The 20843-nt window shown below is 36.7% G+C and overlaps 1 protein-coding gene and 1 non-coding gene across 6 annotated transcripts; one reads left to right on the top strand and one right to left on the bottom strand.

The window, feature by feature from the left end:
- Window positions 1-1067: 1067 nt before the first annotated feature.
- On the bottom strand, window positions 1068-1140 carry TRNAI-GAU. The gene has a single exon. It is a non-coding gene; the product is annotated as a tRNA-Ile (tRNA).
- Window positions 1141-3288: 2148 nt separating this feature from the next.
- LOC764297 (protein RRNAD1) lies at window positions 3289-19923 on the top strand. 5 transcript variants are annotated; one of them, XM_030976706.1, is made up of 11 exons: window positions 3289-3460; window positions 7111-7320; window positions 8196-8318; window positions 9151-9257; window positions 10152-10347; window positions 11743-11903; window positions 12679-12706; window positions 13946-14771; window positions 17663-17825; window positions 18580-18764; window positions 19836-19923. In XM_030976706.1, exons 2-11 carry the CDS (start codon window positions 7303-7305, stop codon window positions 19916-19918), a joined length of 1890 nt encoding a protein of 629 aa, XP_030832566.1. In that variant the 5' UTR covers window positions 3289-3460; window positions 7111-7302; the 3' UTR covers window positions 19919-19923. The 5 variants fall into 5 exon arrangements, with proteins under 5 accessions (XP_030832566.1, XP_030832568.1, XP_030832569.1 ...); XM_030976705.1 differs by lacking the exon at window positions 3289-3460 and adding an exon at window positions 3608-3691; XM_030976708.1 differs by lacking the exon at window positions 7111-7320.
- Window positions 19924-20843: the final 920 nt, after the last annotated feature.

Genomic DNA, 20843 nt, shown 5'->3' on the forward strand with positions numbered 1-20843 from the left:
ATATAGGCCTACAAAGGCAAACTTAAAAGTGGACATACACCATTCCCCCCCCCCCTACATCGTCATGATTGTGATTACACTACCAGGTGGGTGTTTCACAAAGATCCTAAGTAGAACTTAACTCTAAGTTGGACTTAAAAGTTATGGACAGCCATTGGAGTCTTACAATGAAATATATTCAAAAGCAGAAATTCAAGTATTTTAGACTTTTTATAAATTCCAAATCAAGAACATGAAATCTCCTTGATGATAGAAAATATGAATGATTTGAATACACAATTAATGCCTTTCAAAATAACTTTTACAAAATATTTTCAAAGATGCTAATGGCTTTCCATAATTTTTAAGTCCAACTTAGAGATAAGTTCAACTGAGTATCTTTGTGAAACACCCCCCAGGGATGACATCATGTTTCTTTATTTAACTACATTTAACTTCATCTAATGGCCCTACGTGTTATCAGTTTCGTTGATGCAGGTGTAATATTGAAGCCCTAACAAAAAAAAAATGCGCTTCAAAATGATCATGAAGTGCCTCAAAAAATTAAAAATCTTTGAGTGACCGGTTCTACCATACTCATTTGTCCCAACAGACTGTAGTGTTATAAAAACCGTTAGGAAAACAAAAAATGACATTTTGATTTCCGATCATAAATATCTTGATAATCAAACAGGCGGTTGGCTTGTAAAGGTCATGGGATTCCTGACTGACCTAAAGGTTTATAATTAGGATTGCAGCATGAGCTAAATCCAGGATTTTGTTTCAGAATCTGAGTCAAAGTTACCCAATTCCCTTTAAGCAACATACTTTGCAGTTGCGTGTGAAGGTCTGAATATTAATTAGTGAAGTCCCAGTGCGACAATTTCTGCTTCGAATGGATTCTATGGAAATGAACTTGTTACAAAATACAATGGTAGGATTGCTCTATTAGTAAAATAAATCATGACCTTTATACAATATATTGAAAATTGCAATTACAATACATTAAATTCAATTATTTTAATCAAGAAAATTCATACTGCTAAAATTAATGACCTACAAATTTGTTAATGGAAAAATTGAGCTTATGGTCCATGAGAGGCTCGAACTCTCGACCTTCGCGTTATCAGCACGACGCTCTACCGACTGAGCTAACGGACCTTAGCTGGCCGTTCCGGGATATTACAACTATATATACGTAACATTTGTGATGGGGGTCCACACAGCCCGACCACCGAACAGCCGACCCAGGACAACCCGACCCATTACCCTGGACACTCGACCAGGTTGAGTTGTCCAGGATCGGGTGTGCTTCGGCAGACAGTTCGACCCACCCTTTCTCCCTAAAAAAAATATGGGTACAGCTTAGAATGATATATATAATAAAAATATAAGATAAGATATATACATCCGTCTTTCTTTCAAATGTCACATAGAGAATAACATTAGATCATTACACATTTACAATGCAAACAAATTATGGCAATGCATTTTTAAAAAACAAGATGAAGTACAAAAAAAGACGAGGAGACCCTGGTAGTTTGTAAGTTTTAGGGTCCCCTTTGGACCAAATAATTGGTTGATACATAAAAAGGCAACAAGATAAACATGATGGGAGTACATATTTGTGACTACCTATACATCAAAGGGCAAGTGCATTCCAAAATAAATTACTTTCCAAAGTTCAAGCAGAGAAATCATCAAACCAATCAAAAAAGTTTGAGCAATATCGGATAACTTATAAGAAACTTTCGAATTTGTTATGACACGAAAAACTTTGAAAATCACAAGACAAATTGACAACTCACCCATGAGTCTGAGACGTCGATCCTTGCCTCACTATCCACTTATAGTTCGGATAATATAAATATCCAATTTCCCGCCTAAAAATCTTATTCCCTCACACCAGCATCCAAGAAATATTGATAGTATACATAATTATATACACTGCCTTGAGAGGTTCTGGTTAAAACTATACGCAAGAGGTGACTCCAATAGTACTATTTGCTGAGGGGCGCAGCCCCGAAGAAAATGGTACTTTTTGAGTCACCGAGGCCCATAGTTTAACCAGTACCTCGAATAGAAGGCATGGTATATTTGTTTTATATCCTGCATCCACAATTTTTTTTTGTAAAAGAAGAAAAAAAAAATTGGGAAAAAAAACATTTTGGGAGAAAAAAAAATTAGAACAAAAAAGTTGTCAATTTTTATCTAAAAAGATTTAAAATATTTTATTTTCATTAAATTAAGATTTGAAAACAAAAATGATTCAATTCAACAACAACAAAAAATCACATTTTTTTTCAACTCCTAAATAGTAAACCAAAATAGTACTCTCATATAGTACTTTCTAAAAATAGGTCAAATATTTCTGGTCATGTGACGAGCTCTCAACCAATCAAAAGCCAACAAATTTTTGATGCAGGATATAATAATGGTTATGTGTGGATGCACTAATATATAGTAATATTTTTTCAGTTAAATCATAAAGAATGTTCGGAATTTTGATAAACTATTTATACCCCAAAATCAATGATTACGAATATACAATGTTCAGAAAATAGTATCAATTCTTCAAAGGTCATAAAAGATTTTGCTAAATGTCATGCACACAATATAATACAGATCATATATAACATGGTCATGGGCAAAGGCATGGGGGAAATCAAGTTTTGGGGGACGGGAAATTATATATGGGATAAAAATATATACATAAAGCAGTTGATAAATACTGAGGCAATGGCGACGTCACAAACTGATACACATTTTGGCAATTTGTAAAAGTGATTTTCTAAGTTCCATAGTATTTCATGCTTTAAAAAAAAAACAACATAACTTTCTTATTAGGTATCCGATTTTACTCATTTTTTTTGCTCTGAGTTTCTTTTCTGCATATAATTTCTGCAAACGATTTATATCCGTGTTTCCATATGAATATGTCATTGCACATTTGCCACTGCGTATTAACTATTTTGTGTATATTATTTTCTATTGTATATTTTTCATGTGCTTTATGTAATGCCAACAACTGAATTTACAAATGGACCAATAAAACTAATCTGAATCTGATCTGAATCTGAATCTATTAAAAGGAAATTATTTTTGGAGTGGCCTTAAAAAGGTAGTATAAGAAACAAGAAGTATACCAAGAACTTGATAAAATAGGGTTAGGGTTAGGTTTAGGTGGCTGTCGCAAAAAGGAGTCTTTCCAAAAGTGGGTCGAGCTGTCTGCCTTTAGAAGCACCCCACCCTAGACAACTTGACCTAGTCGAGTTGTCCAGGGTTTTGGTCCGGGTTGTGCATGGTCGGGCTGTTCGGTGGTCGGGCTGTCTAGGATTCTTTTTGATTACTTCTGTGAAGTTAGAGTACATTCATTCGTTTATTATATTCTTTGTCTCACGAAGGGGTTCTTGTTTTCGCAGCAGCATCAGTTTAACGACTTAAACGACTGTACTTAGAGTCTGCGTAGTTCATCTCGATAGTAAGTTGAATCCTGTATTTTCTCATTCAGATATTTACAGTTTTCTTCCGATTAGATTAACTGTGTGTAATTTTGGGATCGATTGCAGTAGATATACTTACATAAGTTTGCCTTTGAAGTTTGAACTCGTAATTAGTGCCTCCAGATCCAGTTGCAGTTGATGGTTAGGAGTATTTTGTCGAGATCCACTCTTGCAGTTACAAAGACAGAGTCCCGTCTGTTGCTATTCGTGTAAGTTGAATATTCAATTGCCTTGGGCTTGGGCTTGGCTGATACTCGCATAGATTAGGTCTAGTAAAGTTAGCTTAGGCCTACTAATTACTAGACCGAAAGCTTCAGTTTCTCTAATCGTCGGTTGTTCCACTGAGACTACGTCTGGCTCCACTAGACCTCCGATTATAGAGACTGAAGTATGGCCTATCCTAACTCCGGGAAGCTCCAACACCGGCGCCGCAGGCGTCGGAGCTTCGGGTGGTTTCCTTGGTTTCTCTTGGGGGCTAGTAAAACAGCCGATTGGGTGATATTATCGTTAAATCTGCAAAGGGAGTACTTACAATTTTTACATCATAGGGTGCACGACCCCTCAGGGCTCAACTCCAATCACTTGAATGTATAATTTGAAGAAGTCTTCGATGGGAAAAAAAGGTTAATTCGGGGTACTACACCAACGATTCTTCCATGTCGCAGCGTTGATTCAAAATAGCGATGAGAAGGTACGCATGCGTGACAGTGGCGAAGAAAATATGAATATTCAGGCTATCGAGCGCCGATCGCTCGAAATCGCTGAATATGCACGACTCGAACAAACAGCCCTTCTCAACCTCGTGCATATTCAGCGATTTCAGTGATAATGCATGATTAAAATAAAGAGAGAGAGAGAGAGAGAACCACAATCATTTTGCAGTGGTTCAGGGTTCGTGTAATGTACATTTGAAACCATTTCTTAGCGTCTCAACCCTAAAAAAATAGCAAAACTATTTTTGAGGAAAAGCATTATACTGAATTAAATAAAGAATAATAGCTATTGGATCATACTAATACTGATATGGGCTAAAGACAATGTGGTATTTTTATAGAGGTATTCCAAAATGACATTCTGATAATCAACATTTGTTCTGGTATCATATGTATATACGCATAATAAAACTGATCTTTATGATTTCTTAACGTGACATAGCTTCTCCTCCCTCTGCAAACAAAACAGAAAACAAGGTTATTTAATAAAAGGACCATGCGACAAATAATCATTGTGATTCAAATTGATGCAAGGATTTTTTTTAATAAGCAATGCTTTTCACCAGAATCTTCTTTATAAAAACAACTTTTACAAATCTCAGCCATGCAATTCTGCCACTGTGTTGTAAGATCACTTTGAGATTAGGAGAAGTGTATTATGTAATGGGTATTTTAAATTGAATGGAACGTCTCAACTCAGTAAGCATGGCTGAGATTTGTAAAAGTTGTTTTTACAAAGAAGATTTGGGTGAATAGCAGTGCTTATTCAAACAAATATTCGCATAAATTTGAATCACAATCATTATTTGTCGCTTAATCTCTTTTAATGACCATGTTTTCTTTTTCGTTTGCAAGGGGAGAAGAAGATATGTCACGTTAAAGACATCATAAAGATCAGTGTTGTATGCGTATATATTATATACACAGGCCAGTAACAGCTATGTAGCTTGTAAATTTGTAAGAGGGAAAATGCTGATTGAAATGATAATGATGAAATAGCAAATAATTGAGGAGTATCATAGGTACCAATTCAATGGATATTTGTATAAAAAAAGAGCCCCCGTCAGTAATAAAAGAGCCCCCGTGAGAAGGCTCACGGGGGCTCTTTTTTCGGGGGAAGAGCCCCCGTGGACAAAAAATTAATTTGAGCCCTGGTATAGTTTTCTTCTAGATCTAAGTAACTGAAAAATTCAAGCATGTCCTTCTTTTTCCAGTGCAGTGCCAGTAGATCTAGACCTACAGTTCTTTACTAGGTCTAGTAGAATATATTATTAGTGAGCTTCGTAAACAGGATGGCATGAAGATCGAAGGACTTTTCGCATTGTCATACATACTGACATAGATCTAGATTCTAGAACTTTAGCTTAAAGTATTCTAGATATTCATTGAATTTAATACCTAATTTTATGTTCATTATTGCAAAGTTGAAACTTTGATCCGACAAGGTTATCAAAATTCATTGCTTGGAAACATTCGAAGTAATGATTATTATAAATTACAAAACGCTATACAGCCTTGACATAGCACCTGAAAAGCTCTCTGAACGCTGCTGAGATGTGTGAGGTCACAGTATGGACATGATTTGCACAAGCAGACGATGTCCCATGACATCTCACACATTTTCAGTGCCTGTGTTTTCATCTTCTCTTGAGTTCTTTCTTGTACTTCACTATTGTCAGGCTAAATGTAGAATCTATTGCCTCACTCTAAACCAGCGCATGGTTTTATTTTGATGACAAATGCAGCGATACAAAAATAAATGAATCTGTCACTTGTAAACAAAATAAGATGCCATTGTATATTCAGCTGCACACACCGCGGTATGTTTGGCATTCCAAGAGGGGACAAATGCTGTCCTTAGTATCATTCCGGGGGGCTTTCACTTTTCAATTTGAAAGTCTGGTTTCTCCTCTGTATTTACAAGCAAACGATTTTAGTTATCCGAATCGGGTCATGTCCCATTTTGAATAGTTTGACATGCCATTACATTTATATACACTAAACTCATTATAATTTGACAAATAATAGCTTTGCAATTATGTTCATTCTTTATGGGATGTCGTCTGCTTGGGCAGTATTAGTCCATATAGGGACGTCATTAAAACATCGTTATTTTTCCGGCGAATCTCTTGTATATCCCAGCTGCTATGGAGGTGGTTGTATTTGTATTTTTATAAATCACCCGATATGTAGTTGACCTAAAACTTGTACGATCTGTTAGCTTACCAGCTTCTAGTGATACATTAGTTGACATATTTGTGATTTTCTTTGAATTTCACCTTTAAATACAATTAGCGCAGGCGCAAATCATTCATCCGATCTCGGCAAATCGCAGCCTCATTTTACTAAATTGGCGCCGACAAGGGCCCTTCTTATCGGCTATCGCTGTTTTCCATTCACTCAATGCTATAAGATTTTTGAGCAACGAGCAAGCTTGTGCTTGCAATTTTTCGTTTTTCCGATACCAAAATTATGATATTTCAGTCAAACCCTCTATTTCTTATGATTTTTTCACTTCATCTAAGTATCTCACTTAAGTATCTCACTTAGGTATTTCACTGAAGTATTTCACTTAGTCTAAGTTTAAGTCTTACATAACTATTTTTTAAGTTTGAAGAATTCTCATTTTCGTCATATTTAAAGTACAAACTGGAAATTTATTCTGAGATGTTCATTGATTTTTCTATTTTATGTGTACAATGCTGCGTGTGCGTCAGTTATGTGTAAAATGCGTTACCTCATACCTGTTTAAAGCAGGATGTGTCAAAATCTCTGTGGTGTGACGTAATATCACGTATTGACTTTGCCATTGAACTTAAGTTGCGCTTAAGTTAAGTAGGTCCTCTCTCACTTAAATTTGAAGCCACTTGAGCGGATCAGCGTAATCTAATACATGAATTACCTTTGCTTTTAAGAATAAAAAATGCCGGGTTAGAGAGAAACTTACCTAGAGTGAAGACTGGTTAAGAAGCAAGAGGGAGACATTAAAATGCTGAATCGGAGAGAAACTTACAAGTTACAAAGAGAGAGGCATTGCCATCAAGCGAGAGGGAGATAATTGAAGGCTGGGTCAGAGAGAAACATGTGAGAGGGGCAACAGAGATCGCATGATGGAGTTATTAAAGGTAAAGACCAGTATTGGAAACGCCCCAATTTCAAAAAATGAAATGGAAGCTCTCATTACCAATCATGTGAAAGAATATGTTTTGACTAATACATGATGATAAACAATTTGCCGGGAAACCGCCTACTAATTCATATATTGGTAAATTTGTTTCTCTCATGGTCTGTGAGAGATATAGGGTAGTCCCATATACATCTTTCTGTGTATAGTGCTTGTAACTTTACGAAGAATGGGCCAAATTTCTTATCATTTTGATGATTCCAGAACCTTGCAGATGCTAGATGCTAGATGATCAACCTTTTCTGATCGATTCCACAACGTTTCTTTCACAATGCAATCGCATGACCATAACTGGTCTTTACCTTTAAAGGAAAGCCCACCCTGATATAATTAATTTGCTCTGTACAGAAAATGTCATAAATTTGCATTTTCTTAGTTATTAATGATGGGGTAGATTTTTTTCATACATACAGTGGTTGTATAAAAGCATATTTGCAATAATTATATTTATGGTGAATGATTCATTGAAAACTTTCTTAAGGGAAAGTATAATTGTCTCGTATACACTGTTCTTTGATTTTGTCTTTGCCAAATAAATAATAATCATTATTATTATTATTATCATTATTATTATTCATATATGATAAGGTTCTGAAAGCATAATACGCTATACCCTTCTACATCTAAGGAACACACAGGTAAGTGACTACATGTACACTGTAGACATTTGCTGCATGCTACTTTTTTTTTTATTTATCCCACTTTCCATTCTAGTGTAAACAAACAAACAAACAAAAAGTAGATCAAACTTCAGCGTTTTCCTACGCCATGTGTGAACAAACCATAATCCATAATGTAGTTGATTTTATTTCACAGATCGTTACCATGCCGACGAAGGTGGTCTGTTCCCGAGAGACAGTTTTACAGCTTAGAGTGTATGCAAAGCAGCTTCACACCCTCACTGAACAATACCAAGAACTCATTGACTCTCATGTTGTGGTATGTAATAGCAAACATAGATTCCTTTGGCAACAGCATCGCCAAGAAGGGGCAGGGAGAGGGGGGGGGGGGACGCTCATCTAAAGCCCCTCTGCACTACTTATAGGCAGCTACTTGTGCCCTCTATATAAAAATGCCTAATCGGTGCCTGTTGGTCCCCCATGATCCCCTTTTTCTTATGTTAATTGAGAGCTGATGTGATGAGATAACCACCTGTCAGTGACCTTGAAGGGAGATCTAATCCATCCTGTAAACTAGTACAGATAGGCTAAATACATTCAGCAATGCACTGTTCAAGTCATGTTACAAACTTTTACAAAAGTTTATAGTAAACACTCTTATGAAATTACAGAAACTTGATTTGGCATCATGCTGTTTGTTTTAGATATTATCGTATAATACATGTATGTATATTGCATTGGTAATGATGATAAGGATACTGCTATGGATGTTTATACACATAATATTGTATACATTTTATTAATAATAAATCATATATCATGTGTGCATTATAAGGCCTACTTGTAGATACTAATTGATAATATATTTTTTCAGTTTGAAATGAAAGTGATCAAATTTAGCATTTATCTAAACTGCCTGAAAACCATTTTGCAGAGGAGTGTATTGAAAGAGAGAATTAAGCTTGAGTTTTTTTAATTCTACTACCGGTAAGTGCTTTTATGAACACATAGGTGTTCCTTATTTTTCATTTATAGTGCATGCGTTTATAAGGCACTTAAATATGGATATATAGCAATAAGTGACCTAAAAAAAAAATTCTGTTTGGTGATGTTTCAAATGACAAAATTGAGACTTTCTAATTATTACACAGGAGTTCTTTGTGAAGAAACAATGGGAGATGTTTCCAAAGTCATGGCAAGCAGCACTTGATGGACTACCACCAGATAACCTGGCTAATCTATTACTAGATCAGGAGATGTAAGTTATTTGAAGGGTAAGTCCACTCCAAATAGAAGCAGACAAATCAGACAAACCAATCAAAAAAGATTGAGAAAAATGGTATAACTAATAAGAAAGTTATGAATTTTTAATGACATGAACAACTTTGAAAATCACGAGATAAATTGGCAACTCACTCCTGAGTCTGTGACAATTTGTGTAGTGATTTTCATTGTTCCATAGTTTTTCATAATTCATAACTTCCTTACAAGTGATCGGATTTTTCTCAAACTTTGTTTGCTCTGTTTCTCCTGTTTTTCTGCATCTATTGAAAGCAAGTTGTTTTGAAGTGGACTTAGCCTTTAAGTGCTTAACTTTAGACTTCCCCACCAATGGTTTATGTACATGAATGTCCAACACCTAGGGTCAGAGTTAGGGATAAGGTTAGGGTTAGGATAAGATTCAGGGTTAGGATGAGGGTTAGTGTTACCTAAGAAACTTAAGACTTTAGATTTAACTCGATAAGCGTTGGTTAGCCTACAAACTTCTGGTCAAGTTTTGTGGTGGGATATTCTAAAGGGCAGTCATGGTTTCCAGAATTCATCTCTACACTGTAATTTATATGGAGTAAAAACTTTTCCAATTCATTTGTTTTATGATCAACTTACTATATTCTAACAGAAGATTGGTTCACCATGTAGTAGTTTTGCAAAACCAACTATGTTTTTTCAAAATTCATTTCAGTATTACTTCCAAAAAAAAAATGAAGTAAAGTAATTTGCAGTGTTATTTTATGATCGCACAACGTAATATTGTGACTCACAAAGGTATTACTGCGTATATAATACAACCATAGTTTGAACAAAAGAATATGATAGAAAGAAAATTGTTTCCTTTTTATGAATTTCTCCTTGTTCATAATTATAATTGCAGGCAACAGCAGCAGACTGTCTGGCCTCTGTCCCTCTTGGCCTACCGAGCTGCCACACGGGCCCTGGCCCTAGACCCCACCCCAACCGTAGGGGACTCCATCAGCATCAAAATGGACCCGGCTTTGAAACCCATCAATCTACTATGCAGGCTGCATGTCAAAAAGAAAAAGAAGCATGAAATCCTACGTATGGCAGAGGTACGTATTGCTCCATTCACACTTGTGATGTAAGAGCACCCTGGCCTGGGTCAGATTGCACTTAAAGGCCCACTGCACTACTTGTACCTACTTGCACCCTCTATATAACAAACACTGCCTAATCGGTGACCATTGGTCCCCCATGATCCTCTTTTTCTTATGTTAATTGAGAGCTGAGTTGATGAGATAACCTCCTGTCCAGTGACCTTGCAGTGAGGTCTAATCCCTCCTGTAAACTAGTACAGATAAGCTTTAACTGTTTGGCAACAATTGGCCACTTTGGAGAAAGCACTTAACTTGTACAAATGACCCCCACATACAATGTATGCAGAGATCTTTTACACATGGAGAAGTCCCACTTTGTGCATTTTAGAAAAATCACTGCCAAGGTAATGGAGGTGCTTAATGACATACTTTTTGTGTGCCCTCTTGAAAAGTTTACTTCTACCTGTGTATCACTATCATCATAGAATGTACTGCAGGTGCATAAATGAATAATGATTACATAAATCTTATGAACACATATCCATCAATCGTCTTGTTGGTTTTACAGTTTTGTACAAATGAACTTTATCTTTCCAAGCATAGATAGTATCTCTGATGAAGTGGCTTATTTCATTTGCGCAATGGCCTCCATTACCTTTGGGTTGAAATAGGAGGTTGAGTTCTGATTGAGGTGAAAAATTAGTTCATGAGCATGGATTCATCTCGATGGGTTTTACAATTTTGAGCTTTCTCATGAGAAACTCATAATAAACTCATAAAACTAATGTCCTCTAAAGAACAAAATTGCTCTTCAAAATGCCTCCATATTCGACAAGAAATATATGAAGTATTTGGACCCAACAGTAAGACCACATGTGTGTTCAGTCTCATATATTGATTTCTGTGTGTCTATCAATTTGATGGTTCTGAAGCCTCACTGTACACACCAATACCTCTCTACTACAATACCAACCTTTTCAAATTGCTTCATGACTTTTTCTTTCACAATCTTATTGAATGAACAGAACTCAACTTTAAGATTAAAAAATGTTTAATGAATAACAAAAATATGTATTTAAAAATTCAAAACTGAAAGATATCAGCCCAAGGAGGGAAAAAAGGAGAGAAAAACAGGGAATAAAAGAAAAAAAGAATTGACCAAATGACCAGTCACCCAGGTGCTGGCACCTAAAGGGCAACACAACATCTTATTTTTAGGCCTTACCTTCAATCAAGAATTATCTAGGGCTAAGTGTTCAATCTGTGAATGAGAGTGTTATATTATTGTAGTGAGTGCAAAGGCCCTTCAACTTTGATATGCAGGGGACCGATTTTCCCTTCTACTGACAAAGAGAAAAAAGTCATTGCCATTGCATAAAATCTGAATTTTCCGCTCATCCAATCATTCAGGTGATCAACTCGGCATCTAGTCTTGCAGGTACGGAGAGGGTAGTGGACGTTGGTTCAGGTCATGGTCATCTGTCCAGGCTACTGTCCTTTGGGTACGGTCTCAAGGTCACCAGCATCGAGGCGGTCGGATGCCACTTGACCGGCGCAGCCAAGGTAGACAAGTGAGCAAGGTCTTCTTTGAAGTTATGATAACCAGTCTAATACATATTTGTAAAGATAATGCCATAAGCGACTTGTGTAAACACAAGTTACGAAGATATGTAGTGGTAAACCACTATGGTTTTGAAAATGTTATAACAGGTGAGTGAATGGTAACTCCATGCAACAGACTTGCGAAGGTCCTATACATATAAACTTAGCTCTGTGTTATAAGATACAGATATGTGAAGCATACTACACTTGCGTCATAATTCTTTTCTTGAAATGGCTCAAGGAAGGCCTTCAATGCACATATCAATGCGCCATTAAGTTTTGATATGAAAGTTTTCCACTCTCCTGAATACTTCATAACATGGTTTAGTGACAATTTTTAATCACCCCGCTGTTGTCACTGATCATATATACATGCATCTTTGTTTGTTTTGCTCAGTCACTTTTTATTTATTTATTATTATTATTTGTTTGTTTGTTTGTTGTTGTTGCTGTTGTTGTTTTTTTTTGGAGGGGGGGGGGGTAACAAATGGAAAGGGTATTTGATTCTTCACATTCATTTTATGGTAGTGTAAAATATATTTTACTGCTCAAGGGAGCTCTTTTTAGAACTTGTTATGTAAAAGTATGTTAAATTTCTAACAGTGATGTTGTGTACCGGTAATATCTTTTTATTACATGTACCAGAGGCCATTTTGAGTTTTCTAGAGCTAAACCGCTCACCGCTCTTGTTTATTTTTCCTTTGCTGCTTCATGGTAATTTTTCTATCTCGTTCTGTGTTGCAGGAAAATAAAGACCATTATTCGAAAGAGGGTGAGTCATCAGGGTACTCAGACTTTTTCTTTTGGAAGTGGGGGGGGGGGGGGGGGGGGGGTTGAAGAGGTGGAGGTGTTTTTTTGCTACCTCAATCACTACCTTGAATATTTACCAGCATGAAAAAATTCTAAATTGATACCCTAGGTGGTTATTAAAATGGCCTTTTGTACATTCCAGAGATCAGATCATTTCACAAAACTGTAAAGTTCGGCAACATTCTATTGAAATGTATGTACTACAATTAACACATATTTCAATGAGATGTCGGCCATCTTGTTCTTATGACAGTTTTGTGAAACAATGGCAAGAGCTTACAGATTTTTTTTTTGTGCAAAATTTAGTACATGGTAGCAATGCTATTTTGCCTGTGAAAGTAGTTGTTTTGAATTTGAAAAAGAAGAAAGATATATTTTAAAGGTAAACGCCCCAATTTCAAAAAATGAAATGGAAGCTGTTATTACCAATCATGTGAAAGAATATGTTTCGACTAATACATGATGATAAAAACTTTGCCGGAAAAGCGCCTACTAATTGATATATTTGGTAAATTAGTTTATCTATTGGTGTGTGAGAGATAAACGCATGTGTCACACACGTGTGCATAGTCCCATATACATCTTACTGTGTACAGTGCTTGTAACTTTACGAAGACTGGGCCAAATTTCTTGTCATTTTGATGATTCACGAACCTTGCAGTACACACCAATACTTATATGTTAGATGATCAACCTTTTCTGATCAATTCTACAATGTTTCTTTCACAATGCAATCACATGACCAGAACTGGTCTTTATCTTTAATGTTGGTTGATGACATTTTATGGGTAAGAATAAGGTTGAAGTCTTGAAAGGATAAATATTACCCATGTAGAGGTGTTGTTGTCGAGTGGATACGTCCTTGGGACTGTGGATCACATGGTTTGAGGTTGGAGTCCCGCTGTGACACTAATGTCCTTTGGCAAGCACTAATCTACATTTGCTTCTCTCCACCCAGGTGTTAAATGGGTACCGGAAGGAAGGAATACCTTAAATGCTGTGAGCACCAATAAAGTTGCCTAGCAGAGTAGAGGGAATATTGGAGCACCTTGAGCACCTCGTGTGGTGGATATGTGCGCTTCAAAAATATCCAATATTATGATGATTATTATTTCTTTTTTTTGAACGAACAGTGATTGCAAAGATTCAGACTAATGTTATAATTGAATTATCTTCTTATCTTCCCCTGTTCTCTTTACAGATAGAAAAGCAATCCAATCAACCCATCGATGGTATTCCCCACACTCCGCCCCAGCATGTGGAATGTACTGTTCACCCGCAGATTACAGTGAAAGAGTTCCTGAATGTCATAAACAATCAATCGGCTAACAGTGATAACCTGGACCAGTTCAAGAATCACAGCAGGGTGGGGGCAGCTCATCCTGCAGAGGGACAAAACTCAGAGGATATTTTACCTGTAAAGTCTAATGAAACATCTACCATCAGTCCTAATCATCTCTTACACGAACCTCAACATTCAGATTATCATGCCAGAAAGGAGTCCAGTAATGCTTTCCGCGAAACTGATACCTATGAAGCATCGAAGCTCGATTCACGGAAGTCAGGTGATAGAAGCTCTGATACGTTTGTGATAGCTGGACTTCACACGTGCGGAGACCTAGCCCCTACAATGCTGCGTGTCTTCTCCAAGTGTGCCCAGGCAAGGGCTCTAACCTCGGTCGCTTGCTGCTACATGAAAATGAAATGCGCTCTTCCCGGCGAGGCAGCTCCGTTGCCTTCCGCAGAGGCCCAGGAAACTGTCCAAAATGGCATCTCCAGGAAGAGAAGCCATTCTCCTTCCTCGCAAGATTCTTCCACTTCAGATGACAGCCATGATATATTGGAAAGTTCAAGTGAAACAACAAACTTAAATTCTGACAGTTGTCAAATGGATGACAATAGGACGTTGAACTTGAAGGGTTATCCCATGAGTGAGTTTGTGCAGAGTCTTGGTGGCGCGGTTATTGAGTTTACAGCCATGGACCTAGGATGCCATTTCCTGGAAAGCTACCGCAAGAAATTAAAAGGTAATTTTTATGCCTCCGTTACGAAGTAGCCGGAGGCATTATGTTTTCGGGTTGTCCGTCCGTCCGTCTGTACGTACGTCTGTACGTACGTACGTCTGTACGTACGTACGTCCCGTTCTCGTGATCGCGTTATCTGAAGAACCGATTGATGGATTCCTGCCAAACTTTGGTCATGTATGTATCTTGCAGAGCCGATGAACTGATTAGATTTTGGGGTTACGATGTCAAAGGTCAAAGGTCACAGGGCTCATTATGTATGCAAAAACAGCTCGTGATCGCGTTATCTGAAGAACCGATTGATGGATTCCTTCCAAACTTTGGTCATGTATGTATCTTGCAGAGTCAAAGAACTGATTAGATTTTGGGGTCATGAGGTTAAAGGTCAAAGGTCACAGGGCTCATTATGTATGCAAAAACAGCTCGTGATCGCGTTATCTCAAGAACCGAGTAATGGATTGCTGCCAAACTTAGGTCATGTATGTTACTTGCAGAACCGATGAAGTGATTAGATTTTGGGGTCACGAGGTCAAAGGTCAAAGGCTACAGCGCACATTATGTATGCAAAAACAGCTCGTGATTGCGTTATCTCAAGAACGATTGATGGATTGCTGCTAAACTTAGGTCATGTATGTTACTTGCAGAGCAGATGAACTGATTAGATTTTGGGGTCATGAGGTCAAAGGTCAAGGCCACAACGCACATTATGTATGCAAAAACAGCTCGTGATCGCGTTCTCAAGAACCGATTGATGGATTCCTGCCAAAATTAGGTCATGTATGTTACTTGCAGAGCCAATGAACTGAGTAGATTTTTGGTTCATAAGATCAAAGGTCAAAGGTCATGGGCTCATTATGTATGCAAAAATAGCTTGTGAACACATTCTCATTAGAACTGACAGATGGATTACTATTTAACTCAGGACATCTTGCAGAGCCAATGAACTGAGTAGATTTTAGGGTCATGAGGTCAAAGATCAAAGGGTCATATATGTATATGAGAAATTGCTTGTAATCACGATATTCTGAGAACCTGTTAATGGATTACAATTGAACTTGAATTCGAAAAATGTCTTCTGTTTTGGTTTGTAAAATGCTCTATGACGGAGGCATCATTTTCGACTGCGCGCAGTCGAATTCCATCTAGTTTTTTTACTTTTTTCAAAAGGAATTAAACTCCCAAAGAATACTGGTTTTAAAAAACAAACATTGAAAACTTTATCTCCTTGAAGTGGGTCATTTTGTAGAAAACATTTAAACCCTTACTGTACTGGGTTATTTTGAGCACCTCACTGACTGGGGCCCCCCCCCCCCCCCCCCCCCCCCCTATGATCTCGGCCGTCAAATGTCTGATGAACACGCAAATTTGCATGTAGATATTTACGTATTAAGGAACAAGATGGTATAATTAGTTTTTTCCTAATATGCAAATGTTTGTCGTTATAGCCTAATTAATTATGCAAATGCTAATTTTATGCATTTTACAGAAAACTCTACATATTGTCTGTAGAATTGTGAAGAATCTTGAAAATGTATTGAATAAATGATTCCTTCATCTCAAATTCATGAGGTTTCATTATTTTTATGATATTTGAAAATGCATAGGTTAATTTGCATAAATTACGCATTCAAAATTCATCATTTTATTTTCTTATGTATTTTATTGTTTTTTATTTCTTATTATATCTATTGTTTTATTTCTAATGTATTCTTTTGTTCTGGAATACATCAAGTTACTTTGAGAAACATAAAGCAATTTGATATCAATTCATATCTCCCACTTAGGAAGAAATACATCTAAATCTGTATGCACATTCGCTTGTACATGAATATATGCAATTATAGCACTTTTTGATGACTTGCGCATACTAATTGTTATGTAACACCTTACACATATATCTGATTTTGATGAAAATGGTATCAAAATGTGCGTAAGACTTGAGGGAAAGAAGTCATGAAACGACAATTCAAAATTCCAAGCGGTTGCGGCGCAAACTCTGAAAATGTCGAGGGGGGGGGGGGCTCCCAGGGCCCCCCCCCCATTACAGTAAGGGGTAAACAATCTAATTTTATTTTGTCAAATTATCATACTCAATATGGTTCAAATTAGGTAAGATCAGATTAAAACCAATTGCAAACAAGATATGAAATGAAGATGCTACTCAACCAGGGCCCCCGTTTCAAAAAAATTGTTATCAATAACAAATGCTAAATTTCTGTGACATATCTGCCCTCAGCCAATCAGATGCCACTATTTCAGTAGCGTATAACAGTTATTGTTACTTTATGAAACAGGCCCTGATCTCCGGTTGAGATTATGGATTCTGTGAGGGGACTGCCACAGCACTATGCCAGCCACCAAAGACCCATAAAGGGTAATGCAAAAGTGCATGGTATATCCCTTATCAAATAATGGAAACCTTAATAAGAATGTAAATTATAAAGGAATACATTTGAAAATGAACTTCATCTCACACCTTTGTCCATAACACACACACACACTCCTCTAGCGAAGAGCGCTGCACCGACCATTCCACATTACAGTGGCTAATGGCCGTATGCCTATCGACAGCTTAGAAATTGCTAATTTGAGATTTGCATAGGTTTAATGATCTTCTGTATTATTAGTCAAATTTATTTCCAATTTTCAGATTTTCTAATTCTATTATCTTTCTTTGTATACAAATGAACTCATTACAAAAATTGAATTTCCCTTTTAAACAATGCTTTCATCTATCCAGGAACTAGGTAGTTAGGGATGGCATTTCTGTGCTTTAAAAGGCTACCAATTTCAGTATTCTAGAGGTCTGCAAGGTCTGTGACATCAAATATGTGAGGTGAACAGGTCACTGATATTTTCACCAATTTCATTAACGATCATTATGTATTTCTCAGCATCAGACAGAAATCCCTACCTCAATCTCCATGGTTACCGTGCAACTCTAGAGGTCGTCATTCAGGGATTTGACCGGGAGATGACCCAGTGTCATTCCGGCATCTGTAGAATCAAGAAGGCGGTGGCCAGCGTCAGAAAACCACACCTCAAGACGTTCCAAGAGTAAGCGTTCATAAAAACAGAGGGGTATTCAAAGGGGAGCAACCCCCCCCCCCCCCCCCCGATCGAATAGTTGAAAATGAAAGGGAAAAAGTGAGAGAAAGAAAAGGACTCTAGGGAGAGGGGAAAATAATGGTAAAAAGCAGAAAGGACCCCTGCTACACACTCAGTAATCAATGGTCTCCTTCACATTGACTCCCGTTAGTGAAATTTTGTCCCCCCCCTTCCCCCTTCCTTCTTTATAAATGTTTTATGCCACTGCCATCATCAGTGGCTGGGCCCATGCTTAGCTATGACTCTGTCATGTAGTGCTCTACATCTTCATTTTTATCTTGCTCTTTGCCCTTTCCTTGTGAGGAAGAACTCATTATTTTGGTTTGAATTTGTAGATCATTCTAAAGTGCAATTATCTTATCAATGTGAACTTGATATAAAATTCTGATTATCATCATGTAAAACCAGATACTCTTGTGACATGAAAGAGTTGGCAATGTTGAAAGGTTGGAATTATTTGGTTAAGAAATGTCTTAGCTTGCATGAAACTGATGCTGCGATTTAAATATTTTGTGTAATTTTTTTTTCTCCATTTATGTAGACAATAAAACAAATCAAATCAAAATCAAATCAGCATGAAACTCTCATTTATCAAAACCAATTGTAAAATTGTCATGCATGCATGCAAAAGATCTTGATTTTACAGCATTATAGTTTAGAGCATGCTTATTGTCTCAATATTTTGCGTGTACCACTATTACAGGTACGCTGCTTCTGCGCTTGAAGCCCTTGGGATTCCGTACGAAGATCGTCATCTCGCAGACCTGGAAGAGAGGTATCGTCCCGAATGGACCAATGTCATCACTTACCATGTGCTTCGAATCATGATGGGCCCCATCGTAGAGAGTTTACTCCTGCTGGACAGGGTCTTGTACCTCTATGAGCAAGGTCAGTGTTACAACGCCCCCCTTTCACACTTGACCTTAAATATGTCATTGTGCAAATATTTTATGTGGCACAAAATCATCATAATCATCATCAGCAGTAGCAGCATCACCATCACCATCATAATCACCATCATCCTAATCATCATCATTATCTTCATCATCCTAATCATCATCATCATCATCTTAAATCGCCATCATCTTAATCATCATCACTGGTCATCATCTTAATCATCATCAATTTTATAATCCCAAAACTCCCATCTTAATCACCATCACCATCACCATCATCTTAATCATCATCTTAATCATCATCAATTTTATCATACCAAAACTCTTCATCTTAATCAACATTACCATCTTAATTATCAGCATCGTCATCTTTACCACCATCCTCATCATCACCACAATCCTCATTATCTAATTCATCATCACCATCATCTTTTTCATTATCACCAACATTGCCATCATCATAATGACCAACCCCATAATGGAACTATAAATGTAAATAGTAAGTCTAGCTCATCTTTTCTAATCCATTTAACTCTTTTGAGTGTTGTAGGTGGTTTATGTGAACCTCTCCAACCTTTGTAATATACAATTCATACTTTGTGACTATAAAGTAAACCTTGTCCTATTTTTTTTCCAAAAGAAATTCAAAATGAGTTCATGAATTGTAATGTTTGATTCCATTAGTGCTATTTATCTCAGGATGAACACTGGAAAATACCACATTTTAATTTTCTATATTATGTGGGATACATGTTTGTAAAATTGATAACACAGTATTAAAAGGTCAATTCAAATAAGACACAGTATACTGCCACAAAAGAACCTGCCACATTTTTTAAACGTAGTAAATGAATGTTAACTGCACACAACAAAAAGGTCCTATGTGTAGCATATTGTACTTTACATAATTTCGTTAATAGTAACCACTGCCTATCTATATCATGAGATACATGGACATGTTCAATTACCCTCCCCTTATCCCTCCCCCCCCCCCCCCCCCCCGAAAAAACAGCATGTACCCTGATTTTTCTCTATTTTCATCCCTCTATTTGTTTATCAATAGGCATCGAGAGCAAACTGGTTCCGGTATTCGATGCTGATATTTCTCCAAGGAATTTTGTACTGGTGGCAGTAAAAGACTCTTGACTGTACACATGGAAGTGCATAAGCCGAGAAAGGCGATATCAAATTATGTCCACACCTGTAATAATGATTCTAAGATGACAATAGTCAGGACAACCAACCTTACGACAGCTACTGCCAGGAGACTACTCCCTCCTCCTCCCCCCCCCCTTCCTTCAGGATCTATTACCCCAGTAATGGGTAATATACTAACAACTTGGAAATTGATTGAAAGAACATTGATTTAAAGTGTCAAACTAATGAGATTGGTTTAACTGTGAATTTTCAACATTGTGTAACATTTGTTTCATAACACATAAATTAGAAAAACAGTTTTTTAATAGTTTTTTACAAATTGTAATTTCAAGAGACTATTTCCTTGAAATTCTTAGGCATTTTAGTTAAAGCCAAACAAAGCTTTAACAAAGACTAAATTTATGAGTTAAGTGCTGAACAAGTTACTTTGTTTATGGGAGCACCTACACAATGTTTAATAAATGTAATAAGCCACTTAGAAGGTATAATATGCGCATGGGCAGATAAAGGTCATTTGTACCCAAATTGTAAAACCCATGGAGATGAATACTGGATTTGTGCTCATTAAAGTAATGTTTCAAACTAAAATGTGATCTTAAATTATGATTTTGTAAAACAAACACAGAAGGATAGAACTTGTGTAAAGAGATTATTGTCGATCAAGAAAGCCTTTATTTTCATCAAAATATCTTGTTCACATTCATAATTCATACAAAATTGTTACATTACGATACATCAATATAATTTTGAATAATATCTTGCCATGAGATTTACTTCAATCATAATCATGATCATTTTAGTTTGTAACTTGTGTAATTAGTGTTTGTATACATTGTTTATTTTTAATCTTATTTATCATGCAAACTCTAATTATATTTTATGAAAATGGGTACATTGATAAAGTGATTCTCAA

The sequence above is a fragment of the Strongylocentrotus purpuratus genome, unplaced genomic scaffold (genome assembly GCF_000002235.5).
Source record: "Strongylocentrotus purpuratus isolate Spur 01 unplaced genomic scaffold, Spur_5.0 spur5_scaffold_9, whole genome shotgun sequence".
Lineage (NCBI taxonomy): Eukaryota > Metazoa > Echinodermata > Echinoidea > Camarodonta > Strongylocentrotidae > Strongylocentrotus > Strongylocentrotus purpuratus.

Coding starts and splice junctions, on each gene's coding strand:
- LOC764297 (XM_030976706.1), top strand. Junction 11,904..12,678: donor GGCGCAGCCAAGGTAGACAA/GTGAGCAAGGTC, acceptor TCTGTGTTGCAG/GAAAATAAAGACCATTATTC. Junction 14,772..17,662: donor CTACCGCAAGAAATTAAAAG/GTAATTTTTATG, acceptor TGTATTTCTCAG/CATCAGACAGAAATCCCTAC.